This window comes from Elgaria multicarinata, chromosome 10, assembly GCF_023053635.1.
Source record: "Elgaria multicarinata webbii isolate HBS135686 ecotype San Diego chromosome 10, rElgMul1.1.pri, whole genome shotgun sequence".
NCBI lineage: Eukaryota > Metazoa > Chordata > Lepidosauria > Squamata > Anguidae > Elgaria > Elgaria multicarinata.
Genome location: NC_086180.1, coordinates 4,040,661 through 4,059,136, shown reverse-complemented (window position 1 = coordinate 4,059,136; position 18,476 = coordinate 4,040,661). Strand labels below are relative to the sequence as shown.

Here is an 18,476-nt window from a genome sequence, read left to right as displayed (position 1 = left end):
GCGTAAGTGACACGATCCAAACGTTACCGGGGGGTGGGGTGGGGCTTCCGAAACACCCTCTCGAGCATCCAAACTTTCACCTGCATTATCATATCCCTGGAGCTTTGGGGAAATTAAACGTGCGTGCTTTGTGCTTGGCATTTCACTGTTTCCCCTTAAAGCTTTACGTCACTCGTAAGCAAAGCCCTCTGATAAAAAAAAAAGGGGGGGACTTCAAGATGAAAGGCAGGACGAGCGATAGGACAGGAAGGGTCTCGCTGCCCATTTGTTAATGTGAAGAGCTAAACGGCTCCCTGCCTCATAAGCTATGGGTGGTGGTGGTGTCCGTGTCCCCTTTTAAACAGCATACAATAAATCCACGCCATTCGTTTGCTGAATTTATTGAGTTCGCAAGCAAGAGTCTCTGACCCTGGATGGTCGCACTGGTGAAAAAGCGCTCATTCTGCATTCCAATCACCTGAATGCAGAACTGGCAGATGGCGAAGAAGTGCATCAACGCCACAAAGGCTTTGAGAAGCCCCAAACACCCACAGGGAGCCCTCAACAGACACTCACGGCCGACATGGGAGAAAACTGCAAGGATCCTTCGCTGGGAGAGACGGCTTCCTGTTTCACGCACCTGCTCAGGTTTGCAGGTGGCCAGTAGGGGCAAAGCAGACACCCGCCGACACCCAGGGGGCGTTGCCAGTGCCCTGCTGCCATTTTGGAACAACACTTCAGCCGTGGCGAATGTTAACATTTTGAAAACGCGACGCTTCCATGCCACAGAGCGGCACGCGCCCACGTTGCGGCCAGAGCAAACATTTAAAGGTGACAGCCGGCGTTCCGAGGGAAGACCTTGCTTCTCCGATGGAAAGGGAGAAAAAAGTGGGATGGGTTTGCCTAAAACGCAACCTCAGGGGCAGCAAGGGCCCACCGGTGCTCCGGAGAGGTCGGTTTCAGTCCCGCCAGCCCCAGACCAGGGTGCGAAGCAAAGCACACTTCGCGAGACAGGAAGCAGGCTGCTCTTGGCCGAACCAGGGCTGTCTGCCCCCCTAGAAGCAGGAAGGAGAGCTGGGGGATAGAACTGTTTTTGGCCTGGAGGGGGACGGACAGCAATGATGGCCGAGTGCTAAGAAGGAGAGGAGGGCCCCCAAGAATCCACACTGGCTTCAGCTTGGTTGGCAGGGCTGGCCCACGGCTCAAGGCCGCCGTCGGTGGCTGCTGCTGGTTGGATCCCACCCAAGGCGTCCACTTTGCCCTCTGCTGCCGCAGAAGGGCTGTCAGGAACTGGATTCGGTGCAGGCTCCTGAAGGTGTCCTTCGGCTAGGATTCCTGGTGCAACCGAGAGCTGAGGGCCGCCGGTTCCATGTGTGTTGGATACCCCAAACTCGCTTTGGGGAGCGCTACCGCCAGGAGTGCTCTGCTGCAGGGCTGTGGGCTCCCCTGGCCTGCTGAGCAAGTCTCCCGAATGTGGCTTCGTGGGGCTGGCCGGAGAAGGTGGGCGCTCCAGCTCAACCGGTGCTTGGCCACCTTCCACTGGGGTGGAGCAGGCCCCTGCTTCTCCTTGGGGCGTGCCGCTGGGGCCAGGATCGCCCTCCACGGACGCTGCAGAACTGCTGAACAGCTCCGCCTCTTCCCTGGCCAGTCCCGTCAATGGAGGGTCTGGCCCAACTGCATGGCTGGGCTCACCAGCCTCCGCGGTCCTGACTTCTGCACTCCTGCGGGCGGGGCCTTCTCCGCCCTCGGGACTGGGGGCCTCTTGCCCTTCCGGTGCGGGGTCTGCTCCTTGCGCCCTGCCTTGGCTCCAACGACTCTCCTCGCCGGCCGCGAGCTTGACCGGCTGGTGGCAGAGGGGACACGTGTCCTGCACGTAGAACCACTTCCGCAGGCAGCCCCCGTGGAAGAAGTGGCCGCACTGCATGATCACCGCAAAGGCCATCTCCTGCGAGGGACAGAAGGAGGGTGAGCGTGGGGCCCAGGGACGGGGACACCGCGCAGGTGGCAGAGCACTGCTGCCCTGGGTGTGGAGAGACCGCAGGCGACGGAAAAGGCCTCCCTCAGTGCGAGGACGCAGAGCCCTGCCGTCACTCCGAACAGACAATACGGCGCACTGGACTTTGTACACAACAGCCCCACAGCCACAACGGATACGGCAGGGGCGCGCAAACCATGTGGACCCGCCACTGCTGCTGTTGCCAGAGGCGTGTGGATATGCGTGTGTCTGGAGCTGCACATGAACTCACAGGTGTGTGCGTGGAGGGAGCATGCAGATGTAGCTGACTGGGGATGCTGGGATTTGTAGTCCAACACATCTGGGGGGTGCCCTAACCTCACCGAACCAGGGCTAGTCTTTACCCCTAACCCAAAACGGAAACAAAACAAAGGAAAGGAAAGGAACCTCTTGTGCAAGCACTGAGTCATTACTGACTCTTGGAGGGATGCCAGCTTTCGCTGATGTTTTCTTGGCAGGCCTTATAGCGGGGTGGTTTGCCGTTGCCTTCCCCGGCCGTTATTACCTTTCCCCCAGCTAACTGGGGACTCATTTTACCGACCTCGGGAGGATGGAAGGCTGATTCAACCCGAGCCGGCTGCCTGAGAAACAGCTTCCGCTGGGATCGAACTCAGGCCGTGGGGAGAGTTTCGGCTGCAGAAACTGCTGCTTTACCGCTCTGCGCCACACGAGGCTAACAAAACCAAACCAACCCCCAAATAGACGGCCCGGAAGGAGAGCGGGGAGAAGGGGGGGGGGGAACCGTGCTGCTGCAGGCAGGTGGCCCTCACCTGGAAGCAAATGGCGCACACGTCGTTGTGGTCCTCCAGCTGCTCCGCCGTGGCCCTCGGCAGCAGGCGGATCTTCTTGGCGGCCTCTCGGCGGAGCAGGAAGCTCTTCCAGCCCGACTGGGCCCTCAGCCAGACGTTGAAGTAGCAGTGGATGATGATGACCGAGGCCCCCATCCAGCTCCACTCCCCGAAGACGGACTCCCAGGTGCCGTAGGCCACCACGCAGAGGGCCACCAGGAACTCCAGCACGCGGCTGATGGCGTTCACGTAGTAGATGATCTCGTCCATCTTCTCCACCGGGCCGCACTGGAAGAGCTCTACCATGAAGAGGCCATAGATGAAGAGGGTTCCCATCACCTGCAAGGCAGAGGCCGGGGGAGGAGAACGGTGAATCCCTCTGCCCTCAGCTGAAGCTTTCACAAAGAACGTCTCTGCTGGACCAGACCACAAGGGCTCATCCAGGGCAGGGCAGGGCAGGGCGGGAGAAATGGACTCTCCAGGGTTTCTCTCCCCACAACGCCAACCTCTTCCTCCCCAGCACTGATTGTTTGGTGATTTCCTGCCTTTTGTGCAGTCCCCCCTCCCTCCCTTCCTCCCCCCATTCTAAAAGGTTGAAATGCCTCTCCCAAGGCTGAGGTTAGGTACTGGCAGTAAGAGCTCTAAGGAACGGTATAGGCTGGTGTTTGGTTTCATTTCAAGCCCACCCCTTTTGCCTTTGGCCACGCCCACTGATGGAATGCATCCGCCGCCCCCCCGAGAGCGTAATAGAATCACAGAATAGTTGAGTTGGAAGGGGCCCATAAGGCCACCGGGTCCAACCCCCTGCTCAATGCAGGAATCCACTCTAAAGCATCCCTGACAGATGGCTATTCTAGTGTGGGAGAGCCCACAACCTCCCTAGGTCATGGGTTCCATTGTCATACCGCTCTAACAGTCAGGAAGTTTTTCCTGATGTTCAGACGGAATCGGGCTTCCTGTCACTTGAGCCCGTTATTCCGTGTCCTGCACTCTGGGAGGACCGAGAAGAGATCCTGGCCCTCCTCTGTGTGACAACCTTTTAAGTATTTGAAGAGTGCTATCCTGTCTCCCCTCAATCTTCTCTTCTCCAGGCTAAACAGGCCCAGTTCTTTCAGTCTCTCCTCATAGGGCTTCGTTTCCAGACCCCTGATCATCCTGGTTGCCCTCCTCCATCTTCAAAATTGAATCTGCCCCTCGGACTAGCAGAGCTTCTCCGTCCTTGACCCAGACCTGTATTGTGTCTCCAGCAAGGGCTGCCCGGGTGCCCTCATAAGCAGGGTACCGTGGAGAAAGCTGCCCCCTCCTGCTTGCTTTGGGAAATCGAAGGTAGGCTGCCTCTATAGAAGGGGGCTCCATTCTCAGCTTTTTTAAAGGGCCGCCCTTCCCGCTCAGGTTCCCTCCTGCACACGCTGCTCTGGAGCAGACTGGGCTCCTGTTCCAGGCTGGGGTCCAGCGAATGAGGGCAGCGAGGCAGGGCCTTCTCATAGCTGCTGGTGTGGGGATTCCGGAAAATTTCTAACTGGAATTTCCCCCTATGACTGATGGTTGGAGGAAAGGAGAAAGCCAGTGGTCTTCTGGGGAAACTAGAGGGCCGGAATGAGCTCCCAGGAAGGCTGGATTTGGCTCCCTGCCTGAACGTAACAAAGCCTAAATACGTGCAACTGGAATTACGGCCTGTCCTTGTCCTGATTTCCCCACCTCCCTCTCCCACCCTCTGTTGTCTCCCCTCTGCCCAATTTTAGATTACTGGCTCTGCAGGGTGGGGATAATAAATAACAACAACAACCAACAATTTACTTCTTACCCACCTCTCCCTCTGCATCGAGGTGGGGAACAACATTAAATGCAACACAATATAAATCAAATGCATAAAACTGATTAAAAGAGTATATAAAACCAATACAATATCGAAATAACAATCAGGACATCTTAAAATTCCTAGGTTTAAAATTCGACTGGGTAGGCCTGACGGAAGAGACTAGTCTTTATGGCTGTCTTGAATTCGGGAGAGCACGTTAAGTTGTTGGATCTCTCCCGGCGGGCCATTCCACAGTCTGGGAGCGGCAGAAGAGAAGGTCCTCTGGGTAATGGTTGTTGGCCTAGTTTTGGCTGACTGGAGTAAGTTCTCCCCAGAGGACCTGAGTGTGTGGGGCAGATTCATAGAATCATAGAATAGCAGAGCTGGAAGGGGCCTACAAGGCCATCGAGTCCAACCCCCTGCTCAATGCAGGAATCCACCCTAAAGCATCCCTGACAGAGGGTTGTCCAGCTGCCTCTTGAAGGCCTCCAGTGTGGGAGAGCCCACAACCTCCCTAGGTAACTGGTTCCATTGTCGTATTGCTCTAACAGTTAGGACGTTTTTCCTGATGTCCAGACGGATTGTACGGGAGAAGGTGATCCCGCAGGTAACCTGGACCCAAACCACGTAGGGTTTCAAAGGCAATGACCAACACTTTGTGCTTTGCCCGGAAACTAATTAGCAGCCAGTGGAGTGATTGCAAAGTTGGTGTAACGTGGTCACCAACAGCGATACCTTAAAGGGTGCCACATAGACACGGATGGCCCTGCACCAATCATCATTTGGGACTGGCTGTTAAATAAAGCACAGTGCAGTCTTCTAAGCGCCCATTCTCAGCCCTTCATGGATTGTTCCTAACCCTTCTTTAGAGCCACTGCTCTTTACTGTGGAACCTAACAAGAACAGAAGGAGGAGGAGGAGGAGGAGGAGGAGGAGGAGGAGGAGGAGGAGGAGGAGGAGTCGCAGTCGCTGATAAACGTTAAAGCTGAGAGCGGGGAAACCCGGGCGTACCTGCAGCGAGGTCAGCATGCAGCTCGAGACGAGGATCAGGAGCCAGAAGTCCATGTGGAAGAAGTGGGCGATCTTGTACGCCATGAAGCCGGGGAAGACCAGGAGGAAGAGGCACATGCTGACCCCGCGGAAGTGCTTCCAGAAACTCCTGCGGGGAGAGAGGAGCAGCCGTTGGACAGAACTGGATGGGCGCAAGGATTTCTTTGGGGCTGCTGCAAAGCCCACGGCCCTCAGCCACTGTTCTGTGGTCTACCCGCGTCCGTGCAGGGCTTGGATGGAAGGGAGGGCAGTCCAATCCTTTCCAAGTTCCAAATGGCAGCTGCTCCTCTCACCCAGGGTGATGTCAGGAGAAATAAAGCCCTGCTGAGTGTACTGGGGTAGGTTGGTATCGGGCTGCACGTTTCTCTGAACGTAACAGCTGCGTCAGTCTTTTGCGCTCTGCCTTTCGGCAGGCAGATTCCCCCAAGAAGTGACCCTCTTCATCTTCTTCACGTTGCCCCCCCTCTTTTTTTTTTTTTTAAAAAAAGAAAGACTTCCTGTTTCAGGAGGCAAATGAAGCTGCCTCATGCAGCATCCGACCATGGGACTTTCTACCCTGGTTCTGCGTACTCTGGCCGGCAGCGGTCGCCCAAGGCCTCGCGCACACACACACACACACACACAGAGGGAGAGAGGCCTGCCTGAGCCTTGCTGTGGCAGCCCTGGAGGCTGAGCCTGGGACAGTCTGAGCTCCACGAAAGCCCGTCCCTCGCCTCCCAGCAGACGCCCGCCCCTCGCCTCCCACATCTGCTGCCGGACACGCTGATGTCCTGGACCAGAGCTCCGCTCTCCCTGCACCCGAGGCATATTGCCAAGACGGCAGAACGACAAAGCGCCCCCCAAGTGCTCTGCCCAACACTCGGGGTGGAGCCCAGGGGCGGGAGAACACCATCACCTGTTCCGCGAAGCCCCCAGCCCCAGGACGATGGGGTCGGCTATTTCGATCATGGACTGCAGGGTGGAGGTCACCACGATGAAGAGGATGATGCTGAGCAGGAACGTCCTCTGGAGGAGCTGCAAGTCCAGCAGGCCTGTTTGGAGGGCGAGCAGCAGCAAGGTCACGCCCTCCGTCACGCCCCTGCCAGGCAAAGAAGGGAAGAGGAGGAAGGGGGAGGCGCACAGGCGGACGCGGACATTTCGAGGGCAGCGCAGCAGGGTGGGAAAGCCAGTGGCCACTCCCTGGTGGGGCTGGGCGGTTGAAGGGCACACAAGACCTGCCTGTATGTAGAGCACTTTTTTGATGCTCGCTTGTTTTCGATAAGCTTGGGGCCTTTTAGAGCCGTTGCAGAAGACGCAGGACGCTCTAGAGTGGCAGGGGGGGATGGACAGGGATGACGTATAGCTGCTGCCAGCCCCTAATTTTGTCTTTCTTTTAGGAAGTAAAAAAAAAAAAGATGACCAAAGCATCCGTTTTGACCCTCTTAGTGCTCTATAGCTGCTACAAAGTTCCCAAAGGGTAAAAGACACTCCGGATGCTGTTTTTTATTTATCTGGCACTACAAAGTGGAGGGAAGTGTGGCCCACAAGCAGGGGTGGGGTGGGGGGTCCAAGGAAGCCCCTGGACCTCTTGAAGTCGTTAATGGGTGTGGCGTAGTGGCTAGAGTGTCGGACTGGGAGTCGGGAGATCCGGGTTCTAGTCCCCACTCGGCCGTGGAAACCCACTGGGTGAGTTTGGGTGAGTCAAAGACTCTCAGCCCAACCCACCTCACAGGGCTGTTGTTGTGAGGATAGAGTGGAGAGGAGGAGGAGGATCACAAGCTGAATATGAGCCCACAGTGCGATATGGCTGCAAGAAAGGCCAATGCTATTTTGGGCTGCATTAATAGAAGTATAGCTTCCAAATCGCGTGAGGTCCTGGTTCCTCTCTATTCGGCCCTGGTTAGGCCTCATCTAGAGTATTGCGTCCAGTTCTGGGCTCCACAATTCAAGAAGGACGCAGACAAGCTGGAGCGTGTTCAGAGGAGGGCAACCAGGATGATCCGGGCTCTGGAAACAAAGCCCTATGAAGAGAGACTGAAAGAACTGGGCATGTTTAGCCTGGAGAAGAGAAGATTGAGGGGAGACATGAGAGCACTCTTCAAATACTTTAAAGGTTGTCACACAGAGGAGGGCCAGGATCTCTTCTTGATCCCCCCAGAGTGCAGGACACGGAATAACGGGCTCAAGTTAAAGGAAGCCAGATTCCAGCTGGACATCAGGAAAAACTTCCTGTTAGAGCAGTACGACAATGGAACCAGTTACCTAGAGAGGTTGTGGGCTCTCCCACCCTAGAGGCCTTCAAGAGGCAGCTGGACAACCCTCTGTCAGGGATGCTTTAGGGTGGATTCCTGCATTGAGCAGGGGGTTGGACTCGATGGCCTTGTAGGCCCCTTCCAACTCTGCTATTCTATGATTCTAGGATTATGTAAGCCACCTTGGGTTCCTTGGAGGGAAAAAGGCAGGATATAAATGCAATAATAAAAATGCTGCACTAGAGCCTTCTCACACTCTCAGGCTCTTCCTCAGATCTCTCAGCTTTTGCTTGGTTTTCAGTCCAGCTTCCCAATAGGCTGGGAGCTCTACAGAAACCTCCTGGGTCACATCAGCTCTGGTCACGGGGCTCCCTTTGCTGATGGTCCCACTTCAGTGTCTCTCTTTTCCCCCTTCGGTTCCGCCCACTCTGCATCTCTTCCCCACAGGCCTGTTTCGCCAAATATCTACCCTCAGCTCAAAGCTACACCACCGCACGACGGTTCTCTCAACCCTCAATCCAAATTGGCTTCCCCCAACCTGGCCTTCAACTCCCATCAGCCCCTGCCAGCTTAGTTCAATGGCCAGGAATGCTGGGCGTTGCAGTCCAAAAAAGCATGTCCCAAATGATGTCAAGATGCATTCCACCGACCCTGCCAAGCTCCAGCTGAGACACGGGTGAGTTACAACCTGCCCATGAAACTATCGGTATTGAACATGACGACATCAGAAGAGCCCTGAGGCTCGATCAGACCAGGGGTCCATCTAGTCCAGCACTCTGTTCACACAGTTGCCAACCAGCTGTCGATGTGAGACCCACAAGCGGGACACGGGTGCGATAGCACCCTACAGTCCATGTTCCCCCACAAATTGGCATACATAGGCATGTTACCTCTAATTCTGGAAAGGTCTCAGAGGCTAGAATCTAGCAGCTGTTTACTGCTGGCATCGCCTCAGTTTAAGTCTCCCTCTGATACCTTTCAGTGCCCTTCAAAATTTAGTTATTTATTATTGCATTCATATCTCGCCGTTTTTCCTCCAAGGAACCCAAGGCGGCGTACATAATCCTCCTCCTCTCCACTTTATCCTCACAACAACCCTGTGAGGTGGGTTGGGCTGAGAGTCTGTGGCTGGCCCAAAGTCACCCAGTGGGTTTCCGTGGCCGAGTGGGGACTAGAACCCGGATCTCCCGACTCCCAGTCCGACACTTTAGCCACTACACCACACTGAAGCTGAATCACATCACTTCATGCAAAAACCTGTACAAAAGTAATAAATAAATAAATAAATAAATATAAATAAATATAAATAAATAAATAAATAAATAAATGCCCCTTTGGGGGGCAAAAATGCAAGCGCTATTCCTCAAGACATGAATTCAGAGCCTGACATCATGGTGTGTTGGATATTCTGTCTGAAGGCAGAGTATTTATTTATTTATTTTATTTATTGCACTTATATACCGCTCCCATAGCCAGGGCTCTCTGGGTGGTTTACAGAAATTCTAAAATTAAGATTAAAACAAGTATATAAAATTTAAAATTCTAAAACACAGAACATACACACATAAAGCATTTAAAAACCATTAAAAAACTAAACATGTGGGTGATTAAGATGTGCTGCCATATGCCTGGGCAAAGAGGAAAGTCTTAACCTGGCGCCGGAAAGATAGCAGCGTTGGTGCCAGGCGAGCCAACGATATCAGTCTGGACCAGCACACCTCTAGGGTGTCAGGCAGGGCAGGGCTGCTCTGCTACCTGAGACCCTTTTAGACCAAACCTGGGACCTTCTGCATGCACTCTGCGACACCTCTTCCCACCTAAACATAATATTTTGCATTTATAAAAGACTTTGAAATTGATCAAAATCCTTCAAAGGCCACAAGAAGATGATGATTTTTTACAAGAGTTCTATATGGCAGGTGTGTATCAGCGCTGCCACCAGATTACGAAGGTTGGTTGCAGGGTGGAAGGACAATTTGGTGTATAATGCTATTTAGGGCGTTCATGACAGAGGTGAGATTTGAACCTTGGACTTTCTGGTTCACAGGTCACCCAGCAGAGGCCCAGGTAGCGGCCTTTCTAAGCTCAACGTCGTTCTCACCTGTGCATGACATTGCCATTCTGGAACGCACCGTAGCCTGCCAGGTAGAACTTGCAAAGTTTGAGTAGTCCCAGGGCCAGGTAGGAGACGGTGAACGTCAGTCCGACGAGGGAGTAGGGCGTGCTGCAGCATTCAGCCACACTGGGGACAGAGAAAACAGAAGAGTCCTGCTGCACCGGACCAAGTCAAGCCTGTTTAACCCTGTACCCTGTTTCCAAGGATGGACAGCCATGTGCCTCAGGCTGACACAGCCTTCTCCTGCTGCCCAACCTTCCAGCAACGGATTTCAGGACACTGCCTCTGAGCACAGAGATCCCATTTCCAGATCATGGCTGACAGCCATCGATTGACGTTTCCTCTCTGAATATCATGTACTTTTAAAATAGCGGAGACGGCCATTTAAAAAAATGACAACTGTGGCTATTGAATGGTTGTGCTGTCACTATAATAGGCGTGGAGTGAAAGGGGCTACTGCAGCGGGGGGAGAGACCATCTTAGACAAGTATGGCTCCTGGCCTTCTTGCTCCCTTGGCCAACGCCTTGGACGCTAGCAGTGTGGAGTGGGGACGATCCTTGCCAGATAAACGGATAGCGCTGAAGTGGCACCTTTTCCCTCTGCGGTAATGTCTCTGCCCCCCCTCCTCCACCTCCTTTCTACCTGCTGAGGAAGATGAAGATCAGGCCTTGCTGGGACAAAAGACTGCCAGAGGAAGAAGAGGCGAAGGCGTAGATTTGTAGGGTGAACAGTGCCAGCCAGAAGACCAGGAACAAGAGCGGGACGGCCAGCTGCCGCCAGAGGGACACCCCTAGAGTGACCAGCCGATACACCTCCAGCACCTGGAGACAAAAATAAGACCAAGGAACCAGCAATCAAGCACTGCATGTACACGTTCAGGTTCGCTTTTAAAATTCTGTGCCGCACGCCAGAACAGGACCCCCGCACAGTATTTTTGACAACACTTGTACCAGATCCTCATATTGCTCCAGGGGTTTGGGTAACTGAGAAGGGAATCCAAGCAAGCAGCCACCGAAATAGTTTGGGCCAAAGCTCAGCCAGTGGAACAGGCAAGGAGCCAGAGTGGTCCGGCAGCGCGGTCTTCTAACGTTTATGGCACAGAATTCATCACATTTTCACTCTTAAGGTGTACCCACAGCACCAGAGTCTGCAATCGACTGGGCGGCACCATGGACACAGAGGTGTCAGACAGCCCTAGACCAGAAGCAGAGCGATGTAGATTCCATGTGCCCATTATTTTGCCCTGTTAATTGCAAAAACTGGCATTTTGACATTGAAGTGGGTGCTAGGAGGATCACAGATTTCTACTTCTCTGTATTTCAAAAGCAAAACAAAACCACCAGGTTTCTGGCCCTCATGGATGTGAGGAAAAGCTTACATTGTGAGGGACAATCAGGACTTCAGTGTTCAAAGAGTGAAAACAGAGCCACTTAAGGAGAGAGGCCACAGTAGGTCTTTTTGGTGTAACGGGAGTCTGGCGTCTCCTGGCTTTGGAATTTGCATGAGAGAAGTATATACTGGTGACCAAAATGCTGGGTCAGCCGTCAGTCTTAGGAGACCCATTTCAACCATTTAGAATCGAGAAAACACTGCACAAAAGCAGGGAAGCCATCAAACGGCTGGCGGTTATTTATTTATTTAGAATATTTATATACCGCTCCCCACTGAAAAATTTCGGAGCGGTGTACAAGATAAAATGAAAATAAAAAACAGAATAAAAAAGTTTAAACAAAATTTAAATAGAAGCAAAAACAGAAATCCAAGGCTGCATGTTAAAGAAAGGCTTCTTGGAATAAAGATGTTTTCAGGAGGCGCCGAAAGGAGTACAAGGTTGGCGCCTGCCTGACCTCCAGAGGCAGGGAATTCCACGGTTAGGGGAAAGGGCGGCAGGAGCACGACCCTCCGGGGAGCCCCAAAGAGGAAGAAGGGACCCTGGGAGGGCCAGATCCAGCCCTTGGGCCTGAGGTTCCCCACCACTGGTTTACACCCACAGCCTCTGTTCACTCAGATGGCTAGTAGTCCTTGGCTCCTGACCCCACTTTCCCCAAAAAGCCAACCCTTGACAAGGGGTTAAGTGCAGATGACCTACGTGTTGACTCTCGGAATAGAACGCAAGCTTCTTTCATACACGACGGCAGGGAATGGTGTGTGTGTGGGTATGTAGAAGAATTGGCAGGGCGTGCACGGGAGGGAAACCATGGGAGGGGTCTGGGGTCTGGAAACAAAGCCCTATGAAGAGAGACTGAAAGATTGAGGGGAGACATGAGAGCACTCTTCAAATACTTAAAAGGTTGTCACACAGAGGAGGGCCACGATCTCTTCTCGATCCTCCCAGAGTGCAGGACACGGAATAACGGGCTCAAGTTAAAGGAAGCCAGATTCCGGCTGGACATCAGGAAAAACTTCCTGACTCTTAGAGCAGTACAACAATGGAATCAGTTACCTAGGGAGGTTGTGGGCTCTCCCACACTGAAGGCATTCAAGAGGCAGCTGGACAACCATCTGTCAGGGATGCTTTAGGGTGGATTCCTGCATTGAGCAGGGGGTTGGACTCGATGGCCTTGTAGGCCCCTTCGAACTCTGCTATTCTATGATTCTAGAATTATGTAAGCCACCTTGGGTTCCTTGGAGGGAAAAAGGCAGGATATAAATGCAATAATAAAAATGCTGCACTAAAGCCTTCTCACACTCCCAGGCTCTTCCTCAGATCTCTCAGCTTTTGCTTGGTTTTCAGTCCAGCTTCCCAATAGGCCTTGTAGGCCCCTTCCAACTCTACTATTCTATGATTCTATGATTCTACGAGGCCGGTGCAACAGCCCAAAGCCGCGGCCCCCGTGTCCCACTCTTCACCTGAGTGATCTCCCTGCAGGCTGCAGCGACCAAATGGAAAGGCAGCGACAAGCAAGACGCGGCGACGTAGAGCGCCTCCAGGGCGGTAAGGACTGCGGCGAAGGTGTTGACGGTGGGCAGAGCTCGGAGCGGGAGGCAGCACAGCCGGGCAGCCAAGGGAAGGAGCGGCGCGCAGAAGAGCCACACCCGCTTGGTCTTCAGCAGCAGGGCACAGAGGGTGACGACGATGACCTGGCCTGGGGAGGAAGCGAAAGGGCAGCCGGAATTGTGGGATTCAGGAGGGGTGGCCGGTGGGTTATTTAAGCCAGGCCTTCTCTGTAATGGCCCCGCTTCCCTCCATCTGTGGAATGGTCGTCACTGTACAGGTTTCGACACCAGGCTAAGACCCACCTCTTTCCGGCAGGCACTGAACTCCCGATCTCTTCTTCTAATTATTAACTTTACTGCTGGATCTTTAATGTTTTCTTTTTGTTATTTATCGTTTTGGTGATTTTTTTTTTATTGTTTTGGTTTATTAAGCCTGTAAGCCACCCTGAGGACATGTGTCTGATGGGCAGCACACAAATTTAATAAACGAACAAGCAAGCAAGCAAACCCAAGTCCTGGTGTTCCCACCTTTTGCTATATAGAAAGAGCCTCCCGTGCCTTTAACAAGAGAAAGGAAGGAAAGGAACCTCTCGTGCAAGCACTGAGTCATTACTGACTCTCTTGGAGGGACGCCAGCTTTCGCTGACGTTTTCTTGGCAGGCCTTATAGCGGGGTGGTTTGCCATGGCCTTCCCCAGTCGCGGTTACCTTTCCCCCAGCTAGCTGGGTACTCCTTTTACCTACCTCGGAAGGATGGAAGGCTGAGTCGACCTGAGCCGGCTGCCTGAGAACCAGCTTCTGCTGGGATCGAACTCAGGCCGTGGGGAGAGTTTCGGCTGCAGTAACTGCTGCTTACCACTTTGCGCCACACGAGCAGAAGAAAGCAAGCTAGGAAATTAAGAGGTGAAGTTTCCCCCATTCCTGGATCTCCAAGTCGGCAAGAGATTTACTTTTTCCTCTCCCACCTGCCAGGTGTTGTAATTTCATAAGGCTGCAAGATCTGAGAGCTGCCAAATGGCCATTAACCAAACCTACAGTATATTTGAATGAATGAATATTAGCAAGCTGCCTTGTACTGGGTCAGACCATTGGCACATCCAGCCTCATTTCCCCTGACCTGACCCCTCAAATCCCTCTAGCTTATGGGTTCCCAAAGTGGGCGGTACTGCCCCCTTGGGGGCAGTGGGATTGCATAGGGGGGCATTAAGAGGCAAGGGAGCGGCAGGCGGCCACTCGAGGTGGTCTTTTCTGAGAAGCGCCTCTCCAGAAGGTCTTAAAACCCAGGGACATTTTTATGAGAGAAAGTAGTTTGGTCCCAAGCCATATAGGGGAAGAAGCCACACATGTATTAATACCGTTTAAGAAGAGACCTTTTAACAATGAACTGAAATGTTTCAAAAGCACCAAAACACTAATGAAGAGACATACGCTGCTTGGTGTGCCCTGCCACGCCGGCTGCAAAACAGAGGCGTTCGCTCTCTTTCCCCTCCCTCGGCAAGCCTGGGGCGGGTGCTTCAGATTTTGAATAAATATTCAATTAATTGTTACTAATTTTATTGATATTATCTTCTTTAGTGGGTCGCTGAAAACAGCTATCCTGAATAACAATTTTTATAGGGTAGGGTAGGGGGCACTGGGCAGGAGTTTGTGGAACGAAGGGGGCAGTTACCTGAAAAAGTTTGGGAACCACTGCTTTAGCTGGAGAAGTGCAGGGTTGAACTCTGGACTTTCCGCATGCCAAATATGTGCTTTCCCTGAGCTATGGCCTGCCTGGTTCCCCTATGGGTTTACCTTTAGGGCCTGGTTCAGACCACACGCTAAGCCATGGTTAGGCCGCTAACCCTTCTGCAGGAAATGGTTAGTGAGCATGTTTAAAGCGTGGTTAGACAGCCACCATGGTTAGGAATGGTTCACACGACATGCTAGGCCATAATGTTTAGCTCAACATGCTTAACCCCTGGAGCTTGGTGTGCCGTCTGAACTGGGTCTTATGGTGCCGCCTTAGAAACCTGTAAGTTTTATTACATCACAAGCTTGCAATAGAAAGAGCTCCTCTATGCCTCACCTGTGAGCACGGTGGCAAAGCGGCTCCGCGCCACGGGATCGTTGTACACGGCCCCATGGAATTCGCGATCCATTTCGTGACGGATGTAGTCCCTGGAACAGGAGCCAAGGAAAGAAACGCTTTCCAAAAGCGTCTGGCGCAAGAGCAAGGCCGCGTGGTGCAAAAATGAACCCACAATCAAAACCACACATAGACACCCTCGTTTCAGCCTGGCACTGTCAGCAAGTCAACTCGACGGCCAGTTGCTCCCAGTTAAATGGATACTGTTGTTTTTAAATTTTGCATACTTTTTTTAAAAAAAATATTTACTGCTTTTAACTTTTGTAAACCGCCCAGAGAGCTTCAGCTATGGGGGTGGTATATAACAACAACAACAATAACAACAACAATATATTTATTTCTTACCCGCCTCTCCCTTTGGATCGAGGCGGGGAACAACATTAGAACAGGAATCAATACATCTTAAAAATTCATGATTTAACATTGATCTGGATAGGCCTGCCGGAAAAGGCTAGTCTTTAAAGCTGCCTTAAAATCACACAGAGAGTTAATTTTACGAATCTCCTCCGGCAGGCCGTTCCACAATCTGGGGGCGACAGAAGAAAAGCTCCTCTGGGAAACTGATGTCAGCCTAGTCTTTGCTGACTGAAGTAAGTTCACCCCAGAGGACCTGAGTGTGCGGGGCGGACTGTATGGGAGAAGGCGATCCTGCAGGTAACCTGGACCCAAACCATTTGGGGCTTTAAAGGTAATGACCAACACTTTGTACTTTGCCTGGAAACTAATTGGCAGCCAGTGAAGTGATTTTAATGTTGGGGTAATATGCTCACCCCTAGATGTACCGGTGACCAACCTGGCTGCCATATTTTGAACTAGTTGAAGTTTCCGAACTAGGTACAATGGTAGCCCTATATAGAGCGCATTGCAGAAGCCAAGCCTTGAGGTTACCAGCACGTGCACGACCATCTTTAGGTCTTCTGACTCTGAGAAGGGGCACAGCTGGCGTATCAGCCGAAGCTGATAGTAGGCACTCCTGGCCGTCGCATCCATCTGGGCTGTCATTTGGAGCGACGGATCCGGGAGCACCCCCAAACTGCATATAAATGTAACAAATAAATAAATAAATAAATAACTGAATACTTACCGGGTGGTCTGGTGACTAACGTAAAGCAGTAATATCGTCAGGATGTAGAGGTACAACTTCACGAGGTATCGGACCGGCAGCAGCAAAACCACCACACATACCAGATGCCCTGAAAGATGACAAAAGGAGGAAGCCAAGATTTAGAGCACTTTTATGGCAATCTCTGCCAGTTTCTGGAAAGACATTTCAAATTCCTAAGTGCCTCCACTTCATGTTTAAGAGTCAACAGCGGTACAGGTATTAGTAACTTCAGGATTGGATTACTGCAACGCGCTCTATGTGGGGCTGCCCTTGAAGCTGTTCCAGAAGCTGGAGCTAGTGCAAAACGCTGCAGCTCGGCTGTTGTCTGGAGCCGCCCCTTTCCAGCATGTAACTCCTCTTCTGTGGGAACTGCACTGGCTGCCTATTCGCTACCAGGCCCGGTTTAAGGTTCTGGTCCTAGTGTACAAAGTAGTAGGCACACAAAGTGGATCCCACAACCCCGAAGTTGTCCCAAACCTGCTGTACTGCACCTACTATGCCATCCATGTCCGATCAAGGGTATGTGCCATTGTGGGGTAGTGGCTAGAGTGTCGGACTGGAAGTCGGGAGATCCGGGTTCTAATCCCCACTCGGCTGTGGAAACCCACTGGGTGACTCACAGACTTTCAGCCCAACCCACCTCACAGGGTTGTTGTTGTGAGGATAAAATGGAGAGAAGGAAGAGGATTATGTGTGCCACCTTGAGTTCCTCAGGAAGGAAAAGAATATAAATACAATAAATATATAAATATATATAAATATAAAATACGTGCGACTACAGCCAGACGGCAGCGGTTTGGCTTGGAGGGCTGCGTTGTTAGCGCCAAACAAACCCGTCTTCTTAGCCATTGCTGCCTCTTCGCCCAAATCAGGAGGGAGCCGGCAGGGCTTACCTGCATAGTAGACATTCCACAGGTGATGTCTCCGCAGGTAGGTGTCTTCGGCCCGGGGGCGCAGCAGATCAGCAAAGGCCTGCACGTCCCACCGGTAGAGCAAGTCCAGGAGAACAATGCTGGGCACGCGAAGGGCGACGTTGGCCACCTTCTCCAGCCTGGGGGGCATGGCTGGGCCCTGGATCACGCCCCCCCACCCCAACCCCAAGCAGAGGCCTTGACTACTCTTTCTTCCTCCCTCCCCCCCTCCCCTGCCCTGCCCTGCCCCCCACCAAGAAGCACAGCGGGGGGTCTCCCTCCCCCAGGAGGAGCCCCCAACCCCCCCAACCCCAATCCAGGCAATTCCGTCTCAAATGAGCAGAGTGGCAGGAATGGGGGGGGCACCCCAAAAAGAGGCAAAGAGGAAGTGGGGGCTTAAAGGGAGGCAAAGGGGGCCCCTAAGGGGTCAGAGGTTGGAATGAGAGGGAGGGGAGAGGGGGGCATTAAAACCCAGATTTGGGGGTCTTTTTTTGAGGGGGGGAGACAGAATTTCAAAATAATGGGGAGGGGCAGTTTGCAATGGCATTTAAGTCTAGACCTGGGGGGGGGAAATCAGATCTAGGGGGGGGGGTTCACTGAGGGGGAAAACAGGTGAGGGGGCTCAAGTGTTTCTTCCCCCAAAGATTTTATTTATTTATTTTGACGAGGGGGGGTTTGGAGTTCTGTAAGGATCAAGGAGTGGGGGTGGGACTGGGCTCAGAAATAGAGGAGGGGAGAAACTTGGGGAGGGGGTCACGCCTCAGTAATAAGGGGGGGTGAAAAGCTCAGAACGGGGGGGGAAGCTAGGCCTGAGGGAAAAGGCTCAATGCGGAGGGGGGGGGCTGAGATTGCTGGGGCGGAGGGGGGGTGGAAGAAAGAGAGAGAGAGGAATAGGGCAGCCCTCCCCGCCCCACCTGAGCCACCCCACTTTCACTTTCGCACGAGCTCCGCCCCTTTACACAACGGAATTCCCCCCCACAAGTGAAGCCCCGGCGGCCATCTTGGTCCAGGGCGCGCCCTTCCTGCTTGTCGCTCCCCCCTCCTAGCCCCGCCCCTCTCGTTCCGCCGCAGCTAACGTGGCGCGATAGGGCGAACGGGGCTGCACGCGCGAGGGCAGCGCCGCCATCTTTGGTGAGGGCAGAGCGGCAAAGCTGGACGGCAAAGAGGAAGAGGTAAAAAAAGGGGGGGGAAAAGCCAAAGCGGCAAGGAACTGAAATTCCGGTTCCGATCGGTGCAAAAAGAAGGGTGGAAAATGTAAAGAAAAGTCCTATCTACACTAAGCAGGATACAACACTTTAAAAACGTTTTGAAAACTGCATATGTAATGTGTCCTGGGCCTGAACAGTTGTCAAAACCATTATAAACTAGGGTGACCCTATGAAAAGGAGGACCGGGCTCCTGTATCTTTAACAGTTGCATAGA

At 52.9% G+C, this 18,476-nt stretch overlaps 1 protein-coding gene across 2 annotated transcripts; it reads right to left on the bottom strand.

The window, feature by feature from the left end:
* Positions 1 to 364: 364 nt before the first annotated feature.
* On the bottom strand, positions 365 to 17,254 carry LOC134404647 (RING finger protein 145-like). Of its 2 annotated transcripts, XM_063135434.1 has the most exons (10): positions 17,037 to 17,254; positions 16,123 to 16,231; positions 14,979 to 15,070; positions 12,828 to 13,063; positions 10,620 to 10,798; positions 9,962 to 10,102; positions 6,525 to 6,707; positions 5,591 to 5,738; positions 2,764 to 3,120; positions 365 to 1,924 (listed from the first exon to the last, which is right to left on the bottom strand). In XM_063135434.1, exons 1-10 carry the CDS (start codon positions 17,203 to 17,205, stop codon positions 1,112 to 1,114), a joined length of 2,427 nt encoding a protein of 808 aa, XP_062991504.1. In that variant the 5' UTR covers positions 17,206 to 17,254; the 3' UTR covers positions 365 to 1,111. The 2 variants fall into 2 exon arrangements, with proteins under 2 accessions (XP_062991504.1, XP_062991505.1); XM_063135435.1 differs by lacking the exon at positions 17,037 to 17,254 and having other exon boundaries at positions 14,979 to 15,111; positions 16,123 to 16,201.
* Between the last annotated feature and the right edge of the window lie 1,222 nt (positions 17,255 to 18,476).

Excerpts from the sequence above, each read along its gene's own strand:
- LOC134404647 (XM_063135434.1), bottom strand. The coding sequence starts at position 17,205 with ATGCCCCCCAGGCTGGAGAAGGTGGCCAACGTCGCCCTTCGCGTGCCC. Across the intron at positions 15,071-16,122 it reads GTTAGTCACCAGACCACCCG|GGACTACATCCGTCACGAAA; the intron begins GTAAGTATTCAG and ends CTCCTGTTCCAG. Across the intron at positions 10,799-12,827 it reads CCTGCAGGGAGATCACTCAG|GTGCTGGAGGTGTATCGGCT; the intron begins GTGAAGAGTGGG and ends TTTTGTCTCCAG.